Source organism: Rhinatrema bivittatum, chromosome 12 (assembly GCF_901001135.1).
Source record: "Rhinatrema bivittatum chromosome 12, aRhiBiv1.1, whole genome shotgun sequence".
Lineage (NCBI taxonomy): Eukaryota > Metazoa > Chordata > Amphibia > Gymnophiona > Rhinatrematidae > Rhinatrema > Rhinatrema bivittatum.
Genome location: NC_042626.1, coordinates 7495554 through 7519044, shown reverse-complemented (window position 1 = coordinate 7519044; position 23491 = coordinate 7495554). Strand labels below are relative to the sequence as shown.

At 45.9% G+C, this 23491-nt stretch overlaps 1 protein-coding gene across 1 annotated transcript; it reads right to left on the bottom strand.

The window, feature by feature from the left end:
* On the bottom strand, positions 1-23242 carry C12H6orf132 (chromosome 12 C6orf132 homolog). The gene is given in 6 exon segments (XM_029572845.1): positions 1-1145; positions 2322-5145; positions 5148-5804; positions 8880-8955; positions 9674-9774; positions 22831-23242. Coding segments are annotated over 6 exon segments (3897 nt in total). The 5' UTR covers positions 22970-23242; the 3' UTR covers positions 1-1045.
* Between the last annotated feature and the right edge of the window lie 249 nt (positions 23243-23491).

The window sequence follows — 23491 nt, the reverse complement described above, 5'->3', positions numbered from 1 at the left end:
CTGGTACGAGAGGTGCAGTAAAAGAAGTGAACAACAATGGATTCTCTCAGCGGAGAGGTGGGGACAAGAGGGCGCTGAGCAGAAGTAAGATGGGACACTCTCTATCTCTCTCATGCTGCCCTATCTTTCTGTTCCTGACAATTAGAACAATTTAGGCCACAGTTTAACTTTTTTTTTTTTTTTTAATAAATAAAGAATCTTACTTACAGTTATATACAGGACAGTCAGTAACCGCTGACTCTGACATCAGACCACCACATTAAAGGCCTGTGCTGTACTGGAAGTGTCTCTTCCCTTTCTTTTTATCCGCTGCCACTTGGGGATCACTTACGTTAACAAACCATTTTCTTTAGTGCACATTTAGTGTAAATCCCTGCAAATATCGAATATACATATACCCAAATTGTGATTCTGAAATCTATTCCTGGTAAATCACGCGCCGTACAGACCAGTATAGTTTTAAAAAAATTAAGCCCTGAACCGTCTTACCGATGTAAAGTGGAAATTGCTACAAAAAGGTCGCAAATGTTTTGTTTTAAATATTCGCATTTTGAAAAAACAGCACGTTCTTAATTTTTCTTAAGCGTTGAGCAGACGATACGAAGACAAGAATGACCCAAGCAAGCAGTGTCATCAGCGTGTCAAAGCACACAGGCTGGTCGTCGCTTTGGATTGGTCCAGTTTGGGGGTTTGGTCTCTGTCGGGTTTAGTGAGGATTGAATAAAACGGGTATTGAGCAGAGGTCACAGTGTGAAAAAAGGTCAGCCTTTCGTTTTCTGGGAATGCAATCTGGTGACAGGTCAGGCTAGAAGCAGCAGACGACCATCAGTTTTTTGTGGTGAAGCTGTGACCTCTAGCGATGATATAATTAATACAAAAAATATTCAAACTTGTAGAATAAAATGAGAAATCGATATCCAGAGACCGCTGGCGATCACACTCGTCTCCCTGGAGGATATGGTCACATTTCCTTGCTTTCCAATATCTTTACGAAGGCTTTCCAGAAGGCACCTGATGCAAGAAGAATGGGGCCCATGGAAGGACCTCAGTAGGGATTATTTTGCTGCAAATAAGATATGGGCTGTCTTGTACCAGGCCTCACCACGAAGGTTGTCCCATGCTGGTATGCAGCGTTATGTTGTGTTCTGCAGGGGAAGAAATTGGATGCATCAAACGCAAGAGCACAAGCAAAACAAACAGAAGACAAAGCTACCCAGGTGGGCCCCCTCCTAACCCCGACCGTTCCCGGTGGCATCCAGCGTTGCTGTACGAATGTACCGGGATCTCGGGGGGGCAGAGCCTGCCTGTTAGTTTCCAACACTGGGGGCAGGCTTCTCGGGTACTATGCTCCACAATTTATGGTATCAGGCACTATGCCCAACATCATTTTTACATTTGGGCTGGAGAACTGGGCCTGCTAACTTGGAAAGCTTTTCTCTTTTGATACTTACTGGCTATATTTTGAATGCAGCCATTTAGGTTTAAAATGTATCCAGGAATATGTCCCCTGATAGCTTTAGTATTTTCAGTGGGAAACTTGTCCCGCTGAATATCCGGCTAACTTTGGCCAGACAACTCGTCTGCTCGCCAGCTGGTACAATATGGACCTGTTTGTGGACGTTAATGAAATCCTTGGGCTAAGAACGTCAGACTGGTTAGAACAGGGAAGATCTGGCATCCGGTCTCACCTTCACAAGATGCACTGGGCTGAATTTTCATAGAGATTTACATGTGTAAAAGGGCTTCTGAAAATTGCCCAGGGGGAGGATATGCACATAAAAGTACATGTACAGCTCACTTATGTGCATATTTTTATATGCACAAAAAGGCGTTCCGGGGACAGAGTTGGAGTGGGGGTAATTTTCAAAAGCATCTACACGTGTAAATGTAACTACTATCATGGCAATTTTCAAAACCCATTTACCCACGTTAAGTGCACTGACGAAGGTAAATCCATTGAGCGATTCAATGGCACTTATTGTAAATTTTCAAAAGCCCATTTACATGTGTAAAACCCAGTTTTAAGTGTATAGATGCTTTTGAAAAATCAGGCCCTGTGCATGTAAATTTACACATGTACTTCTGAAAATCAACATTACCTGTGCAAGTCAGCTTTGAAATCTGGTTTAAAGTAAGTGAGTACTTTTTACTCACTCACATTAGCCCTACGCGTGCAGTCACAAAATTACCTTCATTGTGTGACTTGACTGTACCCAGTCAAGAATTGCAGGTTCTATGGCTTTGTAACCATAGACAGTGTCTTCTGCATGCACCAATAGCTCCAAAGAAACAGATATTATAAAAATAGCCTCATCACTTACCGACTCATCCCCCTGTTGTAGGAGATCTCAGGATTCTGCATTTTATGTTTCATCTCACTCATGACAGCACTGGGAGGTGCCAACCTTCCTGGGCTCTCTAGTGACAGCTTCCGTCCCGGTATGCTACTTCTTGATGTCAAACTAGTCCGCCGACTATCTGTGATCATAGGAGAAGAACTGTACTGAACCAGATTAGGGTGGTAGGAGGTGGGAGAAGGAAGAGTTCTAGTAGCCATTGGCATTTTTCCATAAGTTTTGGGCCTTTCCGGCTCTGGTAGATATAAACGCTTCTTAATTAATGGATAACCATTTCGAATGCCAGAAGTATTAGTAGAATAACTGTTACTTGGATAGTGTTTGTAGCTATCATTAGGAGCAAGTGTTTGTGAAACCATGTAATTGTGATCATACATTGGCCTCAAGTCTGGCTTTACGTCTGTACTTTGATGACTTGGGAATCTGTTTTGATAGGAAGAGTCTCTTTGCTCAACTTTTGATCTCAAGTATGACTGGGTACCATAGTCAATGTCATTGCTAAATTCTGGGGGTGGTGGGATTAGTCCATAATTCAATTCTTCTTCCTGCTCCTGTTTCCCAATTGAATATGGAATAGGTGAGGCAAAAGAAGAGATCTGGAAGTCTGAGGTATCCTTGGGATATGTTTGTATTAGATTTGTAGACAGATGGAGAGCTGGAGCAAGACCTGTAGAAGTAGTCTTTTGAGGTTGTCCATTTGTCCATTTCTCTTCTCCCATTACTGTAAATGGCAAAGGAGTGGAGAAAGAAGAAATATGAATGTCTGATGAATTGGTGAGATATGATCGAGCTGGATTACTATAATTTTCATTAGTGGTTTGTGTCAGACCTTGATCTACTCTTGAGGTATCAAATTTTGATTTTTGAGGCTCTTCATCCTTCCAGTTGGCTTTGTTAAAAGATTTGTCTGGTGTGCTGCCTACTTTACTATCTGTGTTGGCTTGCTCCATTGTATTATTTACAGGCCTCTCATTGTATGTGGGCATCCAGCATTCCTCTTTGTCCTTCAACACAACTGGAGGATCCCTTGCTTGGGATTTGGGTACAACAACAAAAGAGTTTGGATTTGAGCTACTGTACTGCAAGACTGCTGAACTCATCTTGGATCCGCTGGAGCCAAAGTTTTCAGGCATGCTAGGGCGCTCTTGGGAAAAGGAGCGTTTCCCTTTCTGGGCTCGATTCTTTGCAGCTAAGAGTAGAGCCAAAGGGGTGCCAGCCTCCACCTCCTCCCCTGTGACAGGATGTGTCAGTTTCCTGCTCTCCCGTCGTGACGTAGGTGCTGATAAGGAGGGTGATGGCTGGGGAGTACTATCTGAAGATGATGGAATATTGATGGAGTTCTTAGTGGTGTTTATTTGTTGTTCCAGTTCGGATGTAGAAGAAGCAAGTGATGACATACTGCTAGCAGAAGGTTTCCTGTCATGGTGTATCTTGTACTGTGGTACAGAATTTTTCTGTAGCTCTTGATCCTTGTTTTGTGGGGGTGAAGCTCCCTTCAATGTTGGCAAGGTATTTTCAGTTTTCGGTATCAGATCTGGCTTTGAATGTGTATGTTCCTGATTATCGTCCAGAGGCAAATAATCTGGGTCAGGAATTACAATATTCAAACTTGGTTTATTATTGAAAAATGCATCTGATTCCGCCGAGTCTATTTCTTTCATTGTATTTTCTCCAGATGGTGGAATAAGTGGGATTTTCTTCATTACAACTTTCAACAGTTCTGGTTCTCCAGCATTTACTTGCTTGCTCTTCAAATTTTCAGTGTCTTTTTTTACATCCAAAATGTGTTTGGAACTAGCAGGTCCCAGGGATGGTTTATCTTTTTTTGTAGGTGACAAAAGAGTTTCAAGATCATTCTTCAACTTACTAATTTTGTTTTGTTTTTTCTGAGTGTTGTCAGGAAGTTTATTAGGTGGATTGGGATTTATAGTCATGGAAACCTTTTCTGGGGTCAGGGGCACACCAGACTTAGCATCCTCTTCGTCCTTCTTGAGTTTTCCTGCTGTAGGTAACAATGGAATGATCTTTATTCCTGTTTTTGATTGCTTGGAACCCTCAGGATTGATTCGGTCAACGCTACTGTTTCTGCTATGTTTATTCTGATCTACATCCACTTTAGGATTCAGTGGTTCCTCTGCTTGTTTCTCTCCTCTCCCAGATATGAAAGCTGAAAGCTGATTCTGGATTTCTTTGATTTGGTTTGGTTGCTTCTCAGTGATATCAGAAGAAGATGCATTAGGTCCTAAAGGTTCTGAAGCCTCGTCATTCATGGGAGACCAACCATCTTCTAGATGGTCATCTTTTTGTGTGGTTATTGGTTTTACAGGCAGCAGTGGGATGTTCTTTCTTGCAGGTTTTAATAATTGTGATGCATCATCATTTACAAAGTCACTAGTAATATTTCCTGTAAGTTTATTCACATCCGTATTGTCACTGGGACTTAGGGGTTCTTCATCTTTCTGAACTCTTCCTGCCACCATGGCGTTAAGCTCTTCTTTGAGTTGATGGATGTTGTTCACTGGTTTTTGACCGTCGTTGAGAGACACTGAATCAGCACTAGGATTGACTCTTTCTCCTTGTCTGATGGGAAAATTTGACTTTGTGCTGTTCCACTGCCTTACCTCAGTAGCTGGTGAAACTGGGAGCTGTGGCATGGCTTTCACAGGCTTTGGAGACGTAGGTCCAAGTAAAGCTGCCCGACTACTATTAAGGCTTTCACTAATTTTATTTGAGTCCAAGCTCTGGCTGGGGCTTGTGGGGTCTTCCATGATGATCACAGATTTTCTTTGTTTATTGTGTCATTTGTAGGTTTTAGGTTTGGAAGAGCAGGAGAGAAAATCTTAGCTTCAGCCTTTGGATTGAAACTGGAAGGAATAGGAGGTCTGCTTGATGTTTGGCTGAAATTGCTATCATAAGGGAAGTCATTGGCCTGCTGGGTTTTATGCTCTTGATATGGGATGGATGAAGATCTAACAGGTGCTGGAGGTGGAACTTTAAATGATCTTGGAAAGGTCAAATGCGGCTCAGGTTTTTGTGGAAGTGCTGGGGGATTGGGTCCTCCAACATTCCAAGAATTACGATATGGGACGGAAGCTTGATCTCCAGACTGCAAGGCGGTCAAAATCGTCTCAGATTTCCATTTTGAGACACTTTGGAATGGAGCAGAGATTGGTGCAGCAATTAGTGTTGGTGGGGCCCCTAGCGGAGGTTCAGGAGGTATAAAATCAGGTGGAGCAGGAGAGACTGGGGAGGATGCCGTTGATGAAAGAAGCATCTCTTGAGGCAGTGGAGGAGGAGGGGGAGGCATCATTGGAGGAGGAGGTGGTGGTGGTACTGATGGTGGTGGAGGGATTTCATCTTCCAGATAATCTCCACCGTAACTTGCCTGCCGCAGATCTCCGGCAGAGCTGTACATTCTGTAGTTTCCATTTATCTTCGGCCCATTCCCTGTAAGAGCAAAACCCACATTCAAGTCTTACAAAAAAATAAAATTCAGTGAGGTCTGTAGTAAACCGAATGGTCCTGAGATCAAGGGTTTCTCATGTTCTGCACCTATAGGCAAAAGTGATTGAAAAAAAGAGAGACCCATATATTCGCTCTCCCACAGCTATGGTACCTTTTTTTAATTAAATTAAACCATATGCATGCTCTTAAATTCTCTCACAGACCTATTTCGGGCATGTGCTATACTTTACAGTTGGACAATCGATTTACATTAAGTGCCGGTTGTCTGCTAATAACGCGTACCGGTATCTATTTAGCACTGGTGCTACTGAATCCTGTGGATGGATTTCCATTTGAGAGCTTGACCCATTCTTCTGCAGAACCTCTGGACCCCCCCCCCCCCCCCTTATTCTGCAGATCTTATGCCAACTTTTGGCTCCTTTCTTACGTATATGCAGTATTACTCCCAGACAGAACAGCTCAAGGCAGCAAACAATACAAAGCACAGATCCTACTCATCCAGTGCACATACAAAATACCTCTAATCAAACACTATATTTATTTATTTATTTCGTGATTTTTTTTATATACCGCGGCACGTTAATAACATCACCTCGGTTTACAATAAACAATAAATCAGCAACAAGCTTTACAGTCAATAAGAATTCAGGTGTACATAAAAAATATCAATTAAGAATAAATATTCTTAATTCTATAGACAGCAAACCAAATAAAATACTAATAGTCCCATCTCATTACCAAAACTGACTGAGATTATCCCCATCTTCCGCAGTGACAAAACAACAAAATTAAACCCCCTCCCCCATCAGCTCCTCGATCCCCCTACCCATTTTCTGAGCTGTGACATAGAAATGGGCAGTGAGCCCCAGTCGCTCCCACCTTGCTGGTCCCCAACAAAACAGCACTGGCCTGCCCCATTTTCAAACCAGGAGTGACCAGGGCTCATTCCTGCCTCTTTCTAATTTGCAGACCTCAGGAAGGTGAGTACAAATAACCTTCTGGGGGATTCATTATGAGGTTTTGGCAGCTTTCCAGGGTTTTTGTTGCTGTTGTTGACTTTTCAAAACTAAAGTCAATTTAAATAAAAAATAATAATTTGAGGGAGATTTGTTTTAGTTCATTTTTTACAGAACACAGATCTTGAATCGTGTTTCTCCTTTCATTTTAAAACAAAAGCACATCCCTAATGCCCAGCTAGCTAAAAGAAAGCAGCTTGAAACAGCCAGGATTTGCATAGCTTGCAAAGTGAAATCATCAACGTAAGCTGCAGTGGGATCCAGTAATCCAGAGCTGTGCCTACACAAGGAGAAGGTGATCTCGTCAGCGAGCACACGTTTCACAGTGGAAAGAACCACCAAAAGTGACCTTTGTGTTGACCGTAACATTTAACCTGCTTCTTAAGTACTCAAGGCTTTAAGGAAACTGGAAACCAATGCAAAGAGCCCAAGGCGAGAGCAACAGGATCATGAAGCTTAAGAGCCCAATAGCAAAACGAGCAGCAGCCTCCCCTGCTGTTTCCTAGACAGGTCCATGCAGACAGAATTGCAATAATCCACCAGCGCACGGACAATACTGGCAGGATTCCCGAAGAAGAACGGCCCGGGGATTTGCCGCCCAGGCCGGCCCAGGACACATCACGTGGTCTGCCGAGCGCGGCTCCGTCACGGCCGCACACGGCAGACCACGTGACTGGAGCGACCGGCCCACGGGAGATGCCAATCCGCCCCTGAATACTGGCCACATCTCTCTCTGCATAAGGGCGCAGATTGCGGATGGAAGGGGGTCCATATTCAGTAGGACATTTAGTGGACAAGTTATCCGGCTGGTTTTCTTCAGCCCGGTCCGTGACCCGGGCCCGGAGCATTTGGCGCGGCTAAGCAGTCATGCCAGAAGCGCGGGAGCTGAAGGAAACCAGAATTATAAGGATGACAAGGGTGGGGGAGGTGCCATAGGCCCCAGTCGCTATTTTTAAGTGAGGCAGGCAGTGCAGGGCACTTTTCTTAAGGAGAAGGCAGCAGGTTCAGCCCCGCAAGGAGGGTCACTGCTTGGAGCCTTTCGGATCGTGGCTTTTATCCCGCTGAAGGTATCCGGTTACGTGGCAGGTTATCTGGCCACACAGAACCGGCTAACCTTAGACCTGCTCGGAAGCAGGATATACCGATATTCGGCTAGGTTAGAAGGATATTTCAGCCTCTCCCTGGAACGGCTCTTTTTTATCCGGTTAAATTATAGTCTGATAAAACCTTATCCGGCTATAATGTTTTGTGTTTTTTTTGCAAAATACGTTTTATTAAGCAGGAAAATAGAACCACGTACAAATGGTATCCTGCAAGACCCTTCTGTTATACCAAACACTATATATTCGCAACTGAGGAAAGCAGACCGGAGAGGGGCAATGCCCCGAGTCTTGCATTAGCAAGGTATAAAAGGTTTTCCTACCCCATTTATGTGACGAACTCCATCCATCCCATTCCTACTCCTTTCATGCCACCAGTACTCTCATTCCTATCCCCTTAGCTATCTCTCGCTCGTACAAAACTTCAAACATTCCCTTCATGCAATCCAGATTCTGCGGAGCCCGTACGACAGAAAGCAAGAATAATTAACAGAAGGGTTTAGGTTTAGAGCCGAGGGGCTGACACATCGCATGCAGATACTGTCAAATATTCATACAGAGCGTGTGCCAATCCTCTGCAGCAGATAAGTGGCTGAATGCGCCACAATTGGCTTTTGAATATGGACCTCAAAGTGTTCAATTTTTATTGGCCATTTATAAAAAGTCCCTTTTCAGACTCCGTGTCCATGTTTTTAGTACAGTTAACAGGAGTTTCTAGTGATGAGCAACAGACCTTGATTTTTGGAGATCCACAGAGGTGGGAGTAGCCTAGTAAAAATCAGAACTGGGTTTTTCTCTCTCGTTTAGGACAGCATCACAGAGATTATCATCACTTAAACAACGCTCAAATGACTTTTAATTACATTTTCAGCAGCTTTACAGTTATTTATAACAGAAAGAAATGGTGCTAATTCTGAGAAGAAAAATGTCAACCATCTTACCTAGAGATACACTGTCTGCAAAACTCTTCGGTACAGATGGGGTTGGAATGGCCAATCCATGCACCTCGTGGATATTCTAAAAGACAAGAGATAGGACTTAAAAGCCGAGAGGACAGGAGGATGGAGGGCAGGCGAGCATGCAGTTACAGAACACGGTACCACATGCTGCACAAGATGCCCACGCAGCCTGCATGTGCCAACTCATCAGCTCCTAAGAAGGTTATGGTACAAGTTAGGGAAGGTGAGCAAACGCCTGCCTAGGAGCTCAGCCATGAAAGGAATCCGGGGGTCACCAACTGGCTCCATGGCTTCAGGAGAGGTTGATTCAGTTTCGTTTTACTCCTTCGCCTGCAAGCATTTTGCGTGTCCGATTACCCAAATAAAAAGCACAACTCCAAGTCTGTGTACATAGTGGGATGAAGTCAGTGTGTCCTGAAGAAAACGGATCCAGTTGGCCATCCTAGTCCCAGAAAGTCCGTGGCACTCAATAGTACCAGCATGATGTAGCATCCCCCTCCCCATTAAGATGAAAAATGACCCCGATCAGGCGATTGCTCAGAATTTTGGACAAGCCTGTTTTTAAATGTAATTTACAAGGAGAAGAAAACCAATCAGTCCCTCCCACCCCTCCAAATCTTTAGTAGATCCTGATAATTACTCATTGCAGGAAAATGCTAGAATTGAACTTAAACTCACCTGGACCTGAAAGCATCTTCATGATTTTAAAAAATAGCCCGTATCCTTCTAATGTTTAAATAAAATCCTCACTCAGGAGAGCAGAGGCATCCACTTACCCCAGAGGAGAAGGGTAGGAATGGACGGACTCTAGGTCGGTTTCTAAGTGTTGCGGTTCCAGACTCATCATCGGCAAACGAATACGATGCAAGCACCGAATCTGTGGAACCGAAACGAAAGAATATTTTAAAATGCAGACATTACAATTCCTGCATATTCACAAGCCTTGGGGCCGATGCAATTAGAACACACAGAAAGCGGGTGCTGAGTATTTAGCGTCCGCTTTCTTAATGTGCCCCCAGGCACCTCTCCTTGCAAAATTCTCATTAGGGGTCGCAGTGTCAAGGAGGCGGTAGGGTCGATTGCGCGCCCTAGCGCCTCCTTGATAGCATGTGCCCGGGAGAGGCCGGCTCTCTGTAGCCATCTGTTGGTTTGGGAAATGGACGCTGGTTAACTGAGCATCTGTTTCCCGAACCTGACTGTCAGCATTTTTTTTTTTAACTTTTTTTTTTTTTTTTTTAAATCTTTCGTTCCTCCTACTTAATAAGGAGGATGTACAGAAGAGCAGTATTTTCTGCTTTTCTGTACAACTTTTGGGTGTGCTCAGAAATTAACGCCTGCTCTAGGCAGGCGTTAATTTCTGAACGCAAAAATATGCGTATTGGATGCACATATTTTTTTGAAATTTCAGGTGAATAACTAATGGCCTCATAAACATGCATTTGCATGTGATGAGTGCTATTAGTTTCACCGTGCGTTGGACATGCACCGTGGAGGCACTAATCCCCTTATTTGCATAAGGGGATTAGGTTGCGCCTACACAACCCGCATCCAACTGCGGGTTATACAGTGCGCTCGGTGTATTGCATCGGCCCCCTTGTGTTTACCTTTGTTGGTCTTTCAGCAATGGTGCAAAGTTTGAGGAGCCTTGTTAGCATTTTTTGTAATCTATAATACCTTTCCCTGGACCAACTTAAAAATTACTCAGAGAAGATGAATCACTGAGCTTTTAAGGGCTCATGAAGTCTTTTTTTTTTTCAATCTGAGTTTTTAAACATATGTCAGTCTTATAACGGATGTCATCTTCCAGTAGTAAGAGCTTAAAACTATGACTGGCTAAGCAATGCTTATGTCCCCAAATAAACTGGTTTTGCCCACTTGGATATTTGCTGTTTCCATCACCAAGCTTCCACAAAATGCCCTACTGGTTTCCAGACAAGTTCTGATCCTGAAAAGGGAATAATTCTTTACAATGGAAGTAAACTGATCCGTTAAAAGCGCCAAGCCAGCAGGCGCCGCGCGCCGAAGAGGCGCGACAAAGGGCATTCCCCTTTGTGCACCCCTTCGTGCATCCCCTAGTTTTAAATATTCCCCTTGTTATCTTTTATCCCTTGTTAACAATTTCTTCTTTATAATTGTTTTACATTTCTGACAAAGGTAATGTATGCTTTTTAGTATAATTTGTTGATTGTTCTATGTAACGCTCACAGGCGAAGTTATGTTTTATTGTAAACCGGTGTGATTTGTATTTTATACAGGAATGTCGGTATATAAAAGTTAAAAATAAATAAATAAATAAATAAATAAATTACCAAGACTAATCTAAGCTAGCAAGGATCAAGTACGGAGGAGAATTCATACAGCTTTCCAAATTAATAAGATGAGGTCACTTCCCCCCCACCTGCAAAGGCAGAGCAGTAGGAAGTTGATACAGAGAAAACGCCAACAGAGAACATTTTCTCAAAGTGAAAATAATGTACATTTTTATTACAAAAAAACATCTTCATGGCAAGTTAAACTTTATCAGAATAAAAAGAGCCATAAAACAAACTGTAGCATTCTGTTGCTTTGCCCAGATGACTTCTGCACGACTTTACATGCTGTGTACACGAGGGATCTGGCCTCCTGCCTGGAAGGAGGATGTTTTCTTAGTGGTTTTAACCTCCCAGACATGCAGAAAATGTAAGCAAGATTTTTTTCACACGACAAAGGCCTTCTGATAGCAAGGCCGATATGCAGTTATGATTGCTTATCTCTCTGTGAATCACCCAGGAGTAAGATTACACATTGTTGAATCCAAATGTAACCATTGCTCAAGGAGGGTTTTGGCAGAGATTTACTCTCAGCGAGCAGGCAGGAGTAAGGGTGCTCCTTTTAGAGAGCTGAAGTATTTTTCTTAATCTCCTTTTCAGATTTTATCTGCATTGTCCAAGAAACAAACCTTCCTTTGTACAAGTGTGCAGTCCAAGTGTAATAAAATAGTCTAAAATGCACACTTCACATAATAGCTTCATGTTTCCAATATAAAAAAAGAGTGCACTCAAATACCTTGAATGTTTGAGATAATACAAGTTCCCTTGGCTGTGTGATTTTTTTCTTGTGTTGGTCAGTGGATCATGCCATGGTACTTGTCAAAGGCATGAAGTCTTCTTCCGTGTGCACCAATTGGAAAAATCATGTTGGCACAATTGAGCTGACCTACTGTCAGCAGGGAGCCGTATCAGCAAGTGTTATCCAGTCTCGAAATGGAGGGCAGAGGTGGGATAAGAGCTGAAATGTCAGATAAAAGAATAACCGAGGGGGGAGGGGAAAGATGGTGTTGGCTTGCATTCAGGAGTTGTTTAACCAACTGGGCAGACTGGATGGGTCATTCTGGTCTTCATCTGCCATCTACTATGTTAATACATAAAAGACTGGTTAACTGGGCTCATCAGCTAAAATTCAACCATTTAGGTTACAAGCAAACTCTTGCAATGTGCCAGCTGTCCCCATTTGAAAAAATGGTCTTTTGTAACAAACCAATTTCACCTTTGGGAACAGGCATGGAGAAGAGCCAGGCATTAATCTGTCCAGCAGTCTCACCTAAGTGACCCCCAAGACTTGCCAGCTCCTCAGGCACTATTGTTACATTAAGGACCTCTGTTTACTAAATACATTACTGTTGGGATCATGGGTAGATTTCTGCATCATAGAAGATGGAAAATGTTGAAAAAGGAAGAAGTGGAAAAGCTAACAATGATTTTGGTGACTGTAAGGTGTTTCTTAGGAGGAACTTAGAATTTAAAAACAGAAGAAAGACGACTGAGCGCAGACATCTGCTCAGGGGTAGGATACAGAAGTGAAAGAGTCCAGGAAAATCTACAGACATTTGAAATGAGAATTCTGAAGAAGAGCCGGAAGGACAGGATTTCCAACGAGTGGGTACATGAGATGATGAGAGCTGGAAGAACCCTGGCTGAAAACCTGGTCAAAAGAAAAAGGAGGTTGGCTGTCATGGTCAACTGGCTAAGTTATTACTGGAGGGAACAAGAGAGAGAGGAAAGCAGAAAGCAGAGTGGGGCGATGGCATAGGAAATAACCAAAATCTGGAAACACGGAGGGAAACAAGGAGCAAAGTGAAGCCTGGAGAGGACAGGTGCACCAGAGATGCTGAAGAACTAGGAGGTGCAGCCTGTCAGGACTAGAAGCTGCCTTTCTTGGGCAACATCTCGAAAAACTAAGGGTTTGGAGTATTACTTTAATTCTAAATCCATTTCTGCTACACAATAGGAAAGAATTAGGAATGCAAATGGTTCTTTCTGTAGCAAACAGATAATGCCTTCCTATTATCTGATGATTTAAGATTCTGAAAGAGTCAGCCAGAACATTGCAGTTCTTTGTGGTTGCTTCTTGTCAAAGAAGGACATCTATTGCTCAAGCAGACAAAGCAGTTGGCCATGTCATCACCTCCCTTGCTTCCCACATGGGAAACAAGTGGATGCACCTGTGATCAGCAACAGCCAGGTGCGCAAGCTCATGTCCAGCATAGGTCTAGAGCTTATCCTCCAGCGAGTCCCTGACTGTGTACTCTCACTAGAGGCAGGTCTCTGCAATACTCCCCAAACCTCTTTAGCTATCCAGTCAGACCTGCACTCTTGGAATAGACTTATACCTATGTGGAAATACAAAGGTGCCTTCTATTTCCTGCCTCAATCTGCCTCAATCTGTGACTTCAGACAAACGGTAGGTGTGCACCTCTACACCCTCTCTGAATTGTTGGCAAGGGTGTAGGCAGGACAGGTGCTGAAACCAGCCTTTTACAAAGATGTAACAGGTCCAGTTTAAAGTTAGGGATGTGGGCAGAGGTGCAAAGCTGAAGGAGGCGTGAAACTGAAATGATTCAGAGAGTATCCTGAATCATCCCAAACTGAAAACAGCTCTTCTTCCCTTCCTGGTTTTTATTTCATTCCCAAGATAGAAAAGTGCTTGACGTTATTTTAAGAGCAGCTCTGACACAGATCAGGATGCTTCTGTGCTGCTCATCATCAAACACATGTGCTCCGAATCATGACACGTGCAAGAACTATATCAACACCAAAGGTGTGCTGCTAGAGGAGAGATTTTAAAACAGGTCAAACTCTCCACATTTCTACACTTTAGAGAGAAATGTAAAGAAACCAAATTTAACTTTAAGAAGTCAACACCACTTTCACAGTGGCCACAAGGAGATTTAGGGAAGTCTATTCTCTTAATAGCACATGGGCCATATGCACTGTACTCAGCATTCTTTCCATAGACACAAAATGGGAGAAAACCTTTGGTACAGAGACCTCTTACTGTTCACAGACAGACAGATGCTCCTGTCCCCAACACACGCTTACACGTTCACCAGCTTCATCATCCTGGCAATGCCTCGGTCCTATACCACCACTTCCTGAACCCCCCTTGCCAAGTCAGGAACATCACAGAAAAACAAAGCAGAGCCCAGCTTTGCCTCCATAGTTTTTCAACTCATCTGACAGCTGTTTGCAAAAAAAGAATTATTACAATACAGTGAACCATTAGAAAGCTCCGTGCAAACACCACAGCAGCTCTTGTGCTTTTTCATTGGACAGCTGAGGTATGTACAGCACTGTACTTTAATGTAAAATCTTAGGGAAAGCATCTAACTTTACTCCCTCTCCCTTCAGAAACCCAGCAGCCTTCCATGTTTGCTGTCGCCCTGAGGTGGGTGGGGACCCAGGGATACTGTGCAAGATGGGGTGGCCGTCCCCATAACAAAGCTGGGAGGCACCCCGGAATCACTGGAGGGACTGAGCAGGTTTAGCACACGCTACATTTTCCACACAGCACGTGGTTCACCGAGTCAAACCTGCCCGAGGCGGTCCACAGGCAGAACCGCCCATCCACAGCAAGGAAAAACCAGAGGAAACCCCAGACCTACTCACTCCAGAAGAGAAGCGTCTTTATTTTAATAGATCTGGCTGACACTAAGATCTCCAGTGCTTCAGCTGATGTGGAGAAAATGAGATGTGACTGAGGAAAACTTGAGGGGTGAACAAAGGGTTTAGCAGTGAAAATTTAATGCAAGAAAAAAAAGATACAGATCGTGACTGGAGCAGCACTTGATGGGAAGTGGCAGTCCTGAAGAGGCATCTTGGATTGAAGTGCTCGTATCCGAGGGTATAGACAGAGTCTGGGAGGAGGAGCAAAGGGTCAAATCCCACTCCTCCCACTGGGACTCTTTTCTGCCTCAGGTACCCACTTAGATTGTAAGCTCTTTTGGGCAGGGACTTCTCGTACCCGAAAAATGTTGTAAATCACCTTGAGCTAAAATTAGAAAGGTGGTCTAGAAATACAAAAAAAAAATAAAAGAGAGTCTTCACCATAAGTCTTATGAATGAAACTTAAGGACCTAAACACATATAACCCTAGAGGAGGAATGTGAGAGACATTCAGAGATCTCAAAGGCTTAAATAATGCCCAAGAAGCAAACGTTTTCCCGTGGAAATATTCTACAACATGAGACTGAAAGGAGGGAGACTCAGGACTAACATCAGAAAATATTTCTTCATAGAAATGGGGGCAAATGCATGAAACGGCCTCCCAGGGGAGGTGAGAGAGGCAAACTAGGTAATGGAATTCAAGGAAACCTGGGGTAAGCACAGAGGGAATGCCCTCCTGGAGAAGGAAGACCCCTAGAGGCTTGGAGTGGAAGTTACTACCCAAGCAACCTGCTGGCTCTCTGTCTGCCCTCCTGGAGAAGGAAGACCCCTAGAGGCTTGGAGTGGAAGTTACTACCCAAGCAACCTGCTGGCTCTCTGTCTGCCCTCCTGGAGAAGGAAGACCCCTAGAGGCTTGGAGTGGAAGTTACTACCCAAGCAACCTGCTGGCTCTCTGTCTGCCCTCCTGGAGAAGGAAGACCCCTAGAGGCTTGGAGTGGACGTTACTACCCAAGCAACCTGCTGGCTCTCTGTCTGCCCTCCTGGAGAAGGAAGACCCCTAGAGGCTTGGAGTGGAAGTTACTACCCAAGCAACCTGCTGGCTCTCTGTCTGCCCTCCTGGAGAAGGAAGACCCCTAGAGGCTTGGAGTGGAAGTTACTACCCAAGCAACCTGCTGGCTCTCTGTCTGCCCTCCTGGAGAAGGAAGACCCCCTAGAGGCTTGGAGTGGAAGTTACTACCCAAGCAACCTGCTGGCTCTCTGTCTGCCCTCCTGGAGAAGGAAGACCCCCTAGAGGCTTGGAGTGGAAGTTACTACCCAAGCAACCTGCTGGCTCTCTGTCTGCCCTCCTGGAGAAGGAAGACCCCTAGAGGCTTGGAGTGGACGTTACTACCCAAGCAACCTGCTGGCTCTCTGTCTGCCCTCCTGGAGAAGGAAGACCCCTAGAGGCTTGGAGTGGAAGTTACTACCCAAGCAACCTGCTGGCTCTCTGTCTGCCCTCCTGGAGAAGGAAGACCCCCTAGAGGCTTGGAGTGGAAGTTACTACCCAAGCAACCTGCTGGCTCTCTGTCTGCCCTCCTGGAGAAGGAAGACCCCTAGAGGCTTGGAGTGGACGTTACTACCCAAGCAACCTGCTGGCTCTCTGTCTGCCCTCCTGGAGAAGGAAGACCCCTAGAGGCTTGGAGTGGAAGTTACTACCCAAGCAACCTGCTGGCTCTCTGTCTGCCCTCCTGGAGAAGGAAGACCCCTAGAGGCTTGGAGTGGAAGTTACTACCCAAGCAACCTGCTGGCTCTCTGTCTGCCCTCCTGGAGAAGGAAGACCCCTAGAGGCTTGGAGTGGAAGTTACTACCCAAGCAACCTGCTGGCTCTCTGTCTGCCCTCCTGGAGAAGGAAGACCCCTAGAGGCTTGGAGTGGAAGTTACTACCCAAGCAACCTGCTGGCTCTCTGTCTGCCCTCCTGGAGAAGGAAGACCCCTAGAGGCTTGGAGTGGAAATTACTACCCAAGCAACCTGCTGGCTCTCTGTCTGCCCTCCTGGAGAAGGAAGACCCCTAGAGGCTTGGAGTGGAAGTTACTACCCAAGCAACCTGCTGGCTCTCTGTCTGCCCTCCTGGAGAAGGAAGACCCCTAGAGGCTTGGAGTGGAAGTTACTACCCAAGCAACCTGCTGGCTCTCTGTCTGCCCTCATTTCCCATAAAGCACCTTGCACTGCTCCTCTGCCCTCACGCTTTTTCTCAGCCTGTTCGTGCCCAATCACAGTGCATGATTAGAAGGCACTCGTCATGGGCAAAGTGTGGCGTCTTGCAAGAGAACGGCTTCCCATGGCGAGAGGGGTTCATCTTCAGCTAAAGAAAGCGATAATTCTAAACTATCACCCGACGTGAAATTCAGACATGGACACTGAAGGAATCTAGCTCACATCACAAGCTCTAAGGCAGATGTTCCAGCTGCTGTGCCGCTGGGTTAATAATGCCTAGCGGTGCAAGGAAATGAAAGAGGCTCAACCACCATGCAAATGGAAGGCGAGAGAAAAAGTGGCAGAAGAAACGGTTCTGCTAAACTTAATTCGCATAATAAGAAAATGGAAAAAATCTTTACTATATCAATGCAAGTCTAATTACAACATACACAGATACAAAGATAAAAATGTGAATCAGTTCATCAACAAAACATTTTCAGATTCCAGCAACCAATGCCTGCTTCAAGGGAACTTTATAAAGTGAATTAAAGTAGAAGCTTCAATCAGATCTTACCAGCTAATTTATTTTCCTTGAGTCCTGCCAGACCAGTCTATAACCCATTCATATACACTGGTCTGGCAGGATGATGAGGAAATTCTTTGCTGGAAAAACTGGAAAATCTAGGAGAATGTGAAATCCAAAAGGGGCTGCTTCACGAACGAGTACATATATTATCTACATTGTTATTTTTTTATAATGTGAATTACGTTTAGCAGTAGTTTACTTTTCTTCAGTTCTGTTTCCTCCTCCACTTTTTCTCTAATGCCTAGCAGTGCCTTGGCGCCAACTGCCAGGAAGAATTTTATGCCGTGCAACATTTATTATGTATTTATTTAGTTATGGTTTTATTTTAAATACTTAATATTCTGCGCATATCCAAAATGTTCAAAGCAGATAACAAGCACACTTTCACCCCCATAGTGCCACGCAATAATGTGGAAAACATAACCCCGCCCACATAAGAAGATGCCATACTGTATCAGACCAAGGGTCCATCGAGCCCAGCATCCTGTTTCCAACAGTGGCCAATCCAGGCCATAAGAACCTGGCAATTACCCAAACACTAAGTCTATCCCATGTTACTGTTGCTAGCAATAGCAGTGGCTATTTTCTAAGTCAGCTTAATTAATAGCAGGTAATGGACTTCTCCTCCAAGAACTTGTCCAATCCTTTTTTAAACCCAGCTACACTGACTGCACTAACCACATCCTCTGGCAACAAATTCCAGAGTTTAATTGTGCGTTGAGTGAAGAAGAACTTTCTCCGATTAGTTTTAAATGTGCCCCATGCTAACTTCATGGAATGCCCCCTAGTCTTTCTATTATCCGAAAGAGTAAATAACCGATTCACATCTACCCGTTCTAGACCTCTCATGATTTTAGACACCTCTATCATATCCCCCCTCAGCCGTCTCTTCTCCAAGCTGAACAGTCCTCCTTCAGCGAAATGAACTGTTACAAATTCATTTTATTTGAAACCTGGCCACGTGCTGGTTTAATGTTATGCATGAGGACCACTGCGATGCGGCCGATATCGGGTGTGATAAGGTCCTAACGCACGCGATAACGGCCCTTCGCGTTTTGAAAATTGATCCCCTTTGTTTGCAGTGCCTTGGGGAGGGGCAGAATCCCTGGTGTGGAGCTGAATCTACCCCAGCTCATCAGAGAGCATCAGGTGTACGCGGAGGCTGGGAGTAGCACATTCCCTGTTCCAGAAAGCTGCACACAAAAGGAGGCAGCAGAAGAAAAATAAGGGACACCGCAGGCCATTTATAGGATTGTGGCTGGGCAGGGGGATTGACAGGATCAAGTCCCTGCAAATTTTGCTCTTCCAACATTTCATTTTTCTTTCTGTCCTGAGGCAGATCTGTGAAACGAGGAGGAGGGGTCCTCATGCAAAACACTAAACCAGCACGTGGCCAGGTTTCAAATAAAATGCATTTGTAACAGTTCATCTCGCTGAAGCCGAATCAAAAGAAAGGAATCTGTTTTGCACTAGGTCTTCCTGTGACTGTTTTGTGGACTCAATGCAGAAGCACTGAACACTGCACCAGAGTGGAAAAACAGAATTCAGAGAGAAAAACATTGGCTGTCAAGTGAACCAGCATGGACATGTACCTCACAGCGAGTAACGCTCCCCTCTATAGCACATTACACCCAAGCAGTAGCAGCAGGTCAGTCAAAAAGCAGGTGGTGTGATAAGCACTAGTGCCACTGCCACCCACCATCCCTCGTCGCTCACACCCACCTCCTCTCCTCCCACCATCCCTCGTCGCTCGCACCCACCTCCTCTCCTCCCACCATCCCTCGTCGCACGCACCCACCTCCTCTCCTCCCACCATCCCTCGTCGCTCGCACCCACCTCCTCTCCTCCCATCATCCCTCGTCGCTCGCACCCACCTCCTCTCCTCCCACCATCCCTCGTCGCACGCACCCACCTCCTCTCCTCCCACCATCCCTCGTCGCTCGCACCCACCTCCTCTCCTCCCACCATCCCTCGTCGCTCGCACCCACCTCCTCTCCTCCCACCATCCCTCGTCGCACGCACCCACCTCCTCTCCTCCCACCATCCCTCGTCGCTCGCCCCCACCTCCTCTCCTCCCACCATCCCTCGTCGCTCGCACCCACCTCCTCTCCTACCATCATCCCTCGTCGCTCACATCCACCTCCTCTCTTACCATCATCCCTCTCCGTTACCTTTCTGTCATTTGATTCTTACATTTTTCCTGCCTCTCCACCCAAGAGAGGACAAACAAGAACACCGAACTCCCCAAAATTCACTTAAATAAATGTTGCCGTCTTCGGACCCTCAGCCATTAGGAAGCAGGATCACAAGGTCTGAAGTGAAAGGAGATTGTAACACAGTGGGATCGTTGGCAACCAGGATGACCAACTGGGCCCTTTTAACATTATTTTTTAGGACAGGTTGATCCAGTCCTGGTTTCAGCTCACTGCATGCATGGACCCGTTTTCTTTGGGAAATCAAATCTCCAAGTCGATACATTCAGGGGCCCAGCCTAGTGCTCAGGTTTATGCGCATTTTGGACGAGCTAGACTAGCACCCGGTGCAATAAGGAGATTAGCACATCTGAAACGCGTGCCCACCACATGTAAATTCCACGTAGATAAGGCTATTAGCTGGTACTGCTGGGTGCCCAACGCACACTTTCCAACACCAGCCCCAGAACTGGAATTAAATCAATCCACAAATCAAGGCCTTGGGAGAAATTTAAAAAATACTGTCCTCTGTGGCCCTCCTAGTCAGTATTGTTGCGATCCTTAAAATCTACCGCTTGTGCGGTTTAAAAAATAAAGGCTAATCTAAAAAAAAAAATTCTGGACGCACAATATGCACACTGCAGGCCGATTTTGCTCTCTGCTATTGTGCGTGTATATCGTGCGTGTATACTGCGAGTGTATACTGTGCGTGTATATCGTGCGTGTATACTGTGAGTGTATATTGTGTGTGTATACTGCGCGTGTATATCGTGCGTGTATACTGCGCGTGTATACTGCGAGTGTATACTGTGCGTGTATATCGTGCGTGTATACTGTGCGTGTATACTGTGCGTGTATATCGTGCGTGTATACTGTGCGTGTATACTGTGCGTGTATACTGTGCGTGTGTACTGTGCGTGTATATCGGGATAAAACGGATGCTCATGCACAGCGTCCGTTGCAATTGTGGGCGTCCGATGCATGTGAGCACTAGGGACGCTCAATTCTTCCCTAGCGCGACCTTTTTAATGTAGCAGCTCTTTTAAATATCACATTGAGTGCCCAGGAGATGTGGCTGATGTGCTTGTTAGGAAAACGGACGCTCAGTACGAGCACTTGCTTTAATGTGCGTCTTATTGCATCATCCCCCACTGGGCTAAAACCTGGACTGGATCTATCTGGCCTGGGTTGGGGGGAAATGGAAGCAGCTGATGACCCTAATTGCCGACACCACCAAAAACTCAAATTCTGCTAAGTCTATCACTGTGCTGATGAAGACTGCACACTTACAATGATAGTTCACCCATGATCTTGATTCAGGCCTGTGCTGTGTCTGTGTGTCCAATTCTGTCACCGTCACATCTCACAAAAATATCAATTCACACAAAAGATTTCTCAACTTCTACCCAGCACGTCACAGAAGATAAGGAGCTATAATCCAAGTCCCTCCAGCAAAATAGCAGACAGGCAGGACGTGACAGTGGCCACTGACAAACTTCCTGCTCTTAATCCTGCCCCAATCTGGCGGGACAGTAACCATTCACCCACATGTGATGCAGCGAGGCCAGATCACTGGCATGCATGTTACTCGTAACACGAGGGCCGAGCCTTGCGGTCTCAGACGAGAGCGCCAGGGAGTGCAGGAAGTGGTACTGGAGGGAGCTCTTCCCTGTGAATCAGTATGGGACCAGTACCTCTCCCGCAACCCTCCTGGATTACAACTAGCGGGTATGGGGCTCATCTAGAGGCTCATAGCCCAATCTGTCAGTGGCAGAACCAGAACTGCTATCCATTTGGCCAAGGGGGGGAGGGGGTGCTGGGTGCTAGACTTGCTACTGTTTCAGAATAGGACACTTAATTGTTTAGTTTCACCACCTCCTCAAGCAGTGCTGCCGAGAGCATGGTTCTATGTAGGAGATGTTAACACTGGGAGTGTAAAGGGAAGATGTTAACACTGGGAGTGTAAAGTGTAAAGTGTAAAGAGGGAGGGGGAGGGACAGCCTGTGGCGGGTGAAACGATGCCACGGCCTGGCACTGATGAGTTGAGCAGGGGTAAAGTTTCTGTTTACTTTCTGGACATTAATGGAATATTTAATCTTAGATCTGTACACTCTTTATGAGAAACAAAGATTATGTGGAACTTTTGTTAAATCTGCACTCTTTGCTTTAAAAATAAAATAAAATCATTTTCCCCAGAGTCCACGTCTGCCTGCCTCCATCCCATGCATGAAGCTTTATTTTCGGGGAGGGGGCGGCAGCCTAGTTTAGATCTCTGGACTCCTGATCCCACCTTGAGGTGAGGACAGCAAACTTAGCTCTCCTTCAAAAGGCCAAGAAAGATAAACTTGATCTAACAGAATTAAACAGAAACCAGCAGTAATGTGCACTATAGATCATGAAAGGACAAAAGCGCACAGGGAAAATTACACATTTATGTACAAAACAATCTAGAAGGGCAGGGGAGTTAGGGGAATGAGGGCTACATTTCTGTGCTTGCAATGGGGCAATAGCAGGACCGACAATGGGTTCAGCTTGACCTGCCTGAGGTAGTCACGAGTCAGGATAATAAACAGAGCAGCAGCACCCACCGACTCCCTTAGATTTGCAATAAAGCCAGCAGGAGGATGGCGATCATTCAGGCTTTATCGACTGAATTATCTATAAAGCCCCCGACCCCTCCCCAAATATTAGTATTTTATTTCCCTGAAAAACGTCCCACAGGAGTTGAATTGCTTTTTCTGCAGTTGATGTTATCCCTCCTGTCCCAAATCCCAATGAGAATCTCCTCCGGCAGCTTCTTTCAGTTACATCCGAAAGGTTTCTGACAGGGACTCGAGACTTTCTCGCCCGGATTTTTAAATGACCTCCCTCCCTCCCGTATTTTTAACCCCTTCATTAGCCGGACAGCCGCAGTTATGTTCCCACAGTTCCTGGAGGCAGCTCCGCTTGGTCGCGTCCCCTCTGTTCCTCCCCAGCATCGGCGCCCAGCGCCCAGCAGTGCCGTCTTCCCTGCCCCTCCCCCCCGAGCCCGGCGGAAGAAAGAGGCAGAGCTACTGACCAGGGTCATCCTTCGGGCCCCCTCGCTTGGGGGGCTGGGGCAGGATCCAAGGCGGATTGGCCGCGAAGAGGGAAGTGTCCTGCTGCTTCTTGCCAAAGAGGCGGTTTAAGGTGCCCGGCATGGAGGTGTTCTTCCTCATTCTCCTCTCCGGGGGGGGTCGCTCAGCGCATGCTGGAGGGACGCAGTCCCCGCACCTGCTGCCTCGGCTTCCTCCGGCAGAGAGAAAAGTGAGCAGCAGGGACAGAGCCGCTTCCTACCTTCCCTAACCACACCCAGAGTGGCTGCAGCAACTGCTCGGGCTACATTCCTGCTGCCTTCCCAGCCCAGCAGCTGCACTGCGGAGACGGCGGAGGGGGGGGCAGCCCCGGGAACCGGCAGCCGGCGCGAGCCGGGGGGGGATTTAAAGCTCCCCTTCCCTTGTGCCTGAATGGATTTTGATGCCAATAATTTTAGAGGGCTTTTTTTTTTTTTTATCAGAAAGCTTGCACAACTTTTATTAAAGCCAACGCCCATTAAAAAAAACAACAGCAGCCCTCTTTCCCGAAATCCACTCACCGAGCAAGGCCGTGCCGCATCCGTGCAATGCCAGCCTGGGGCCCTTCAGCTGGCCCTGCTGCACGGGTATCGGTGGGACGCCTGCAGAGGAGTCCCTCAGCTCTCC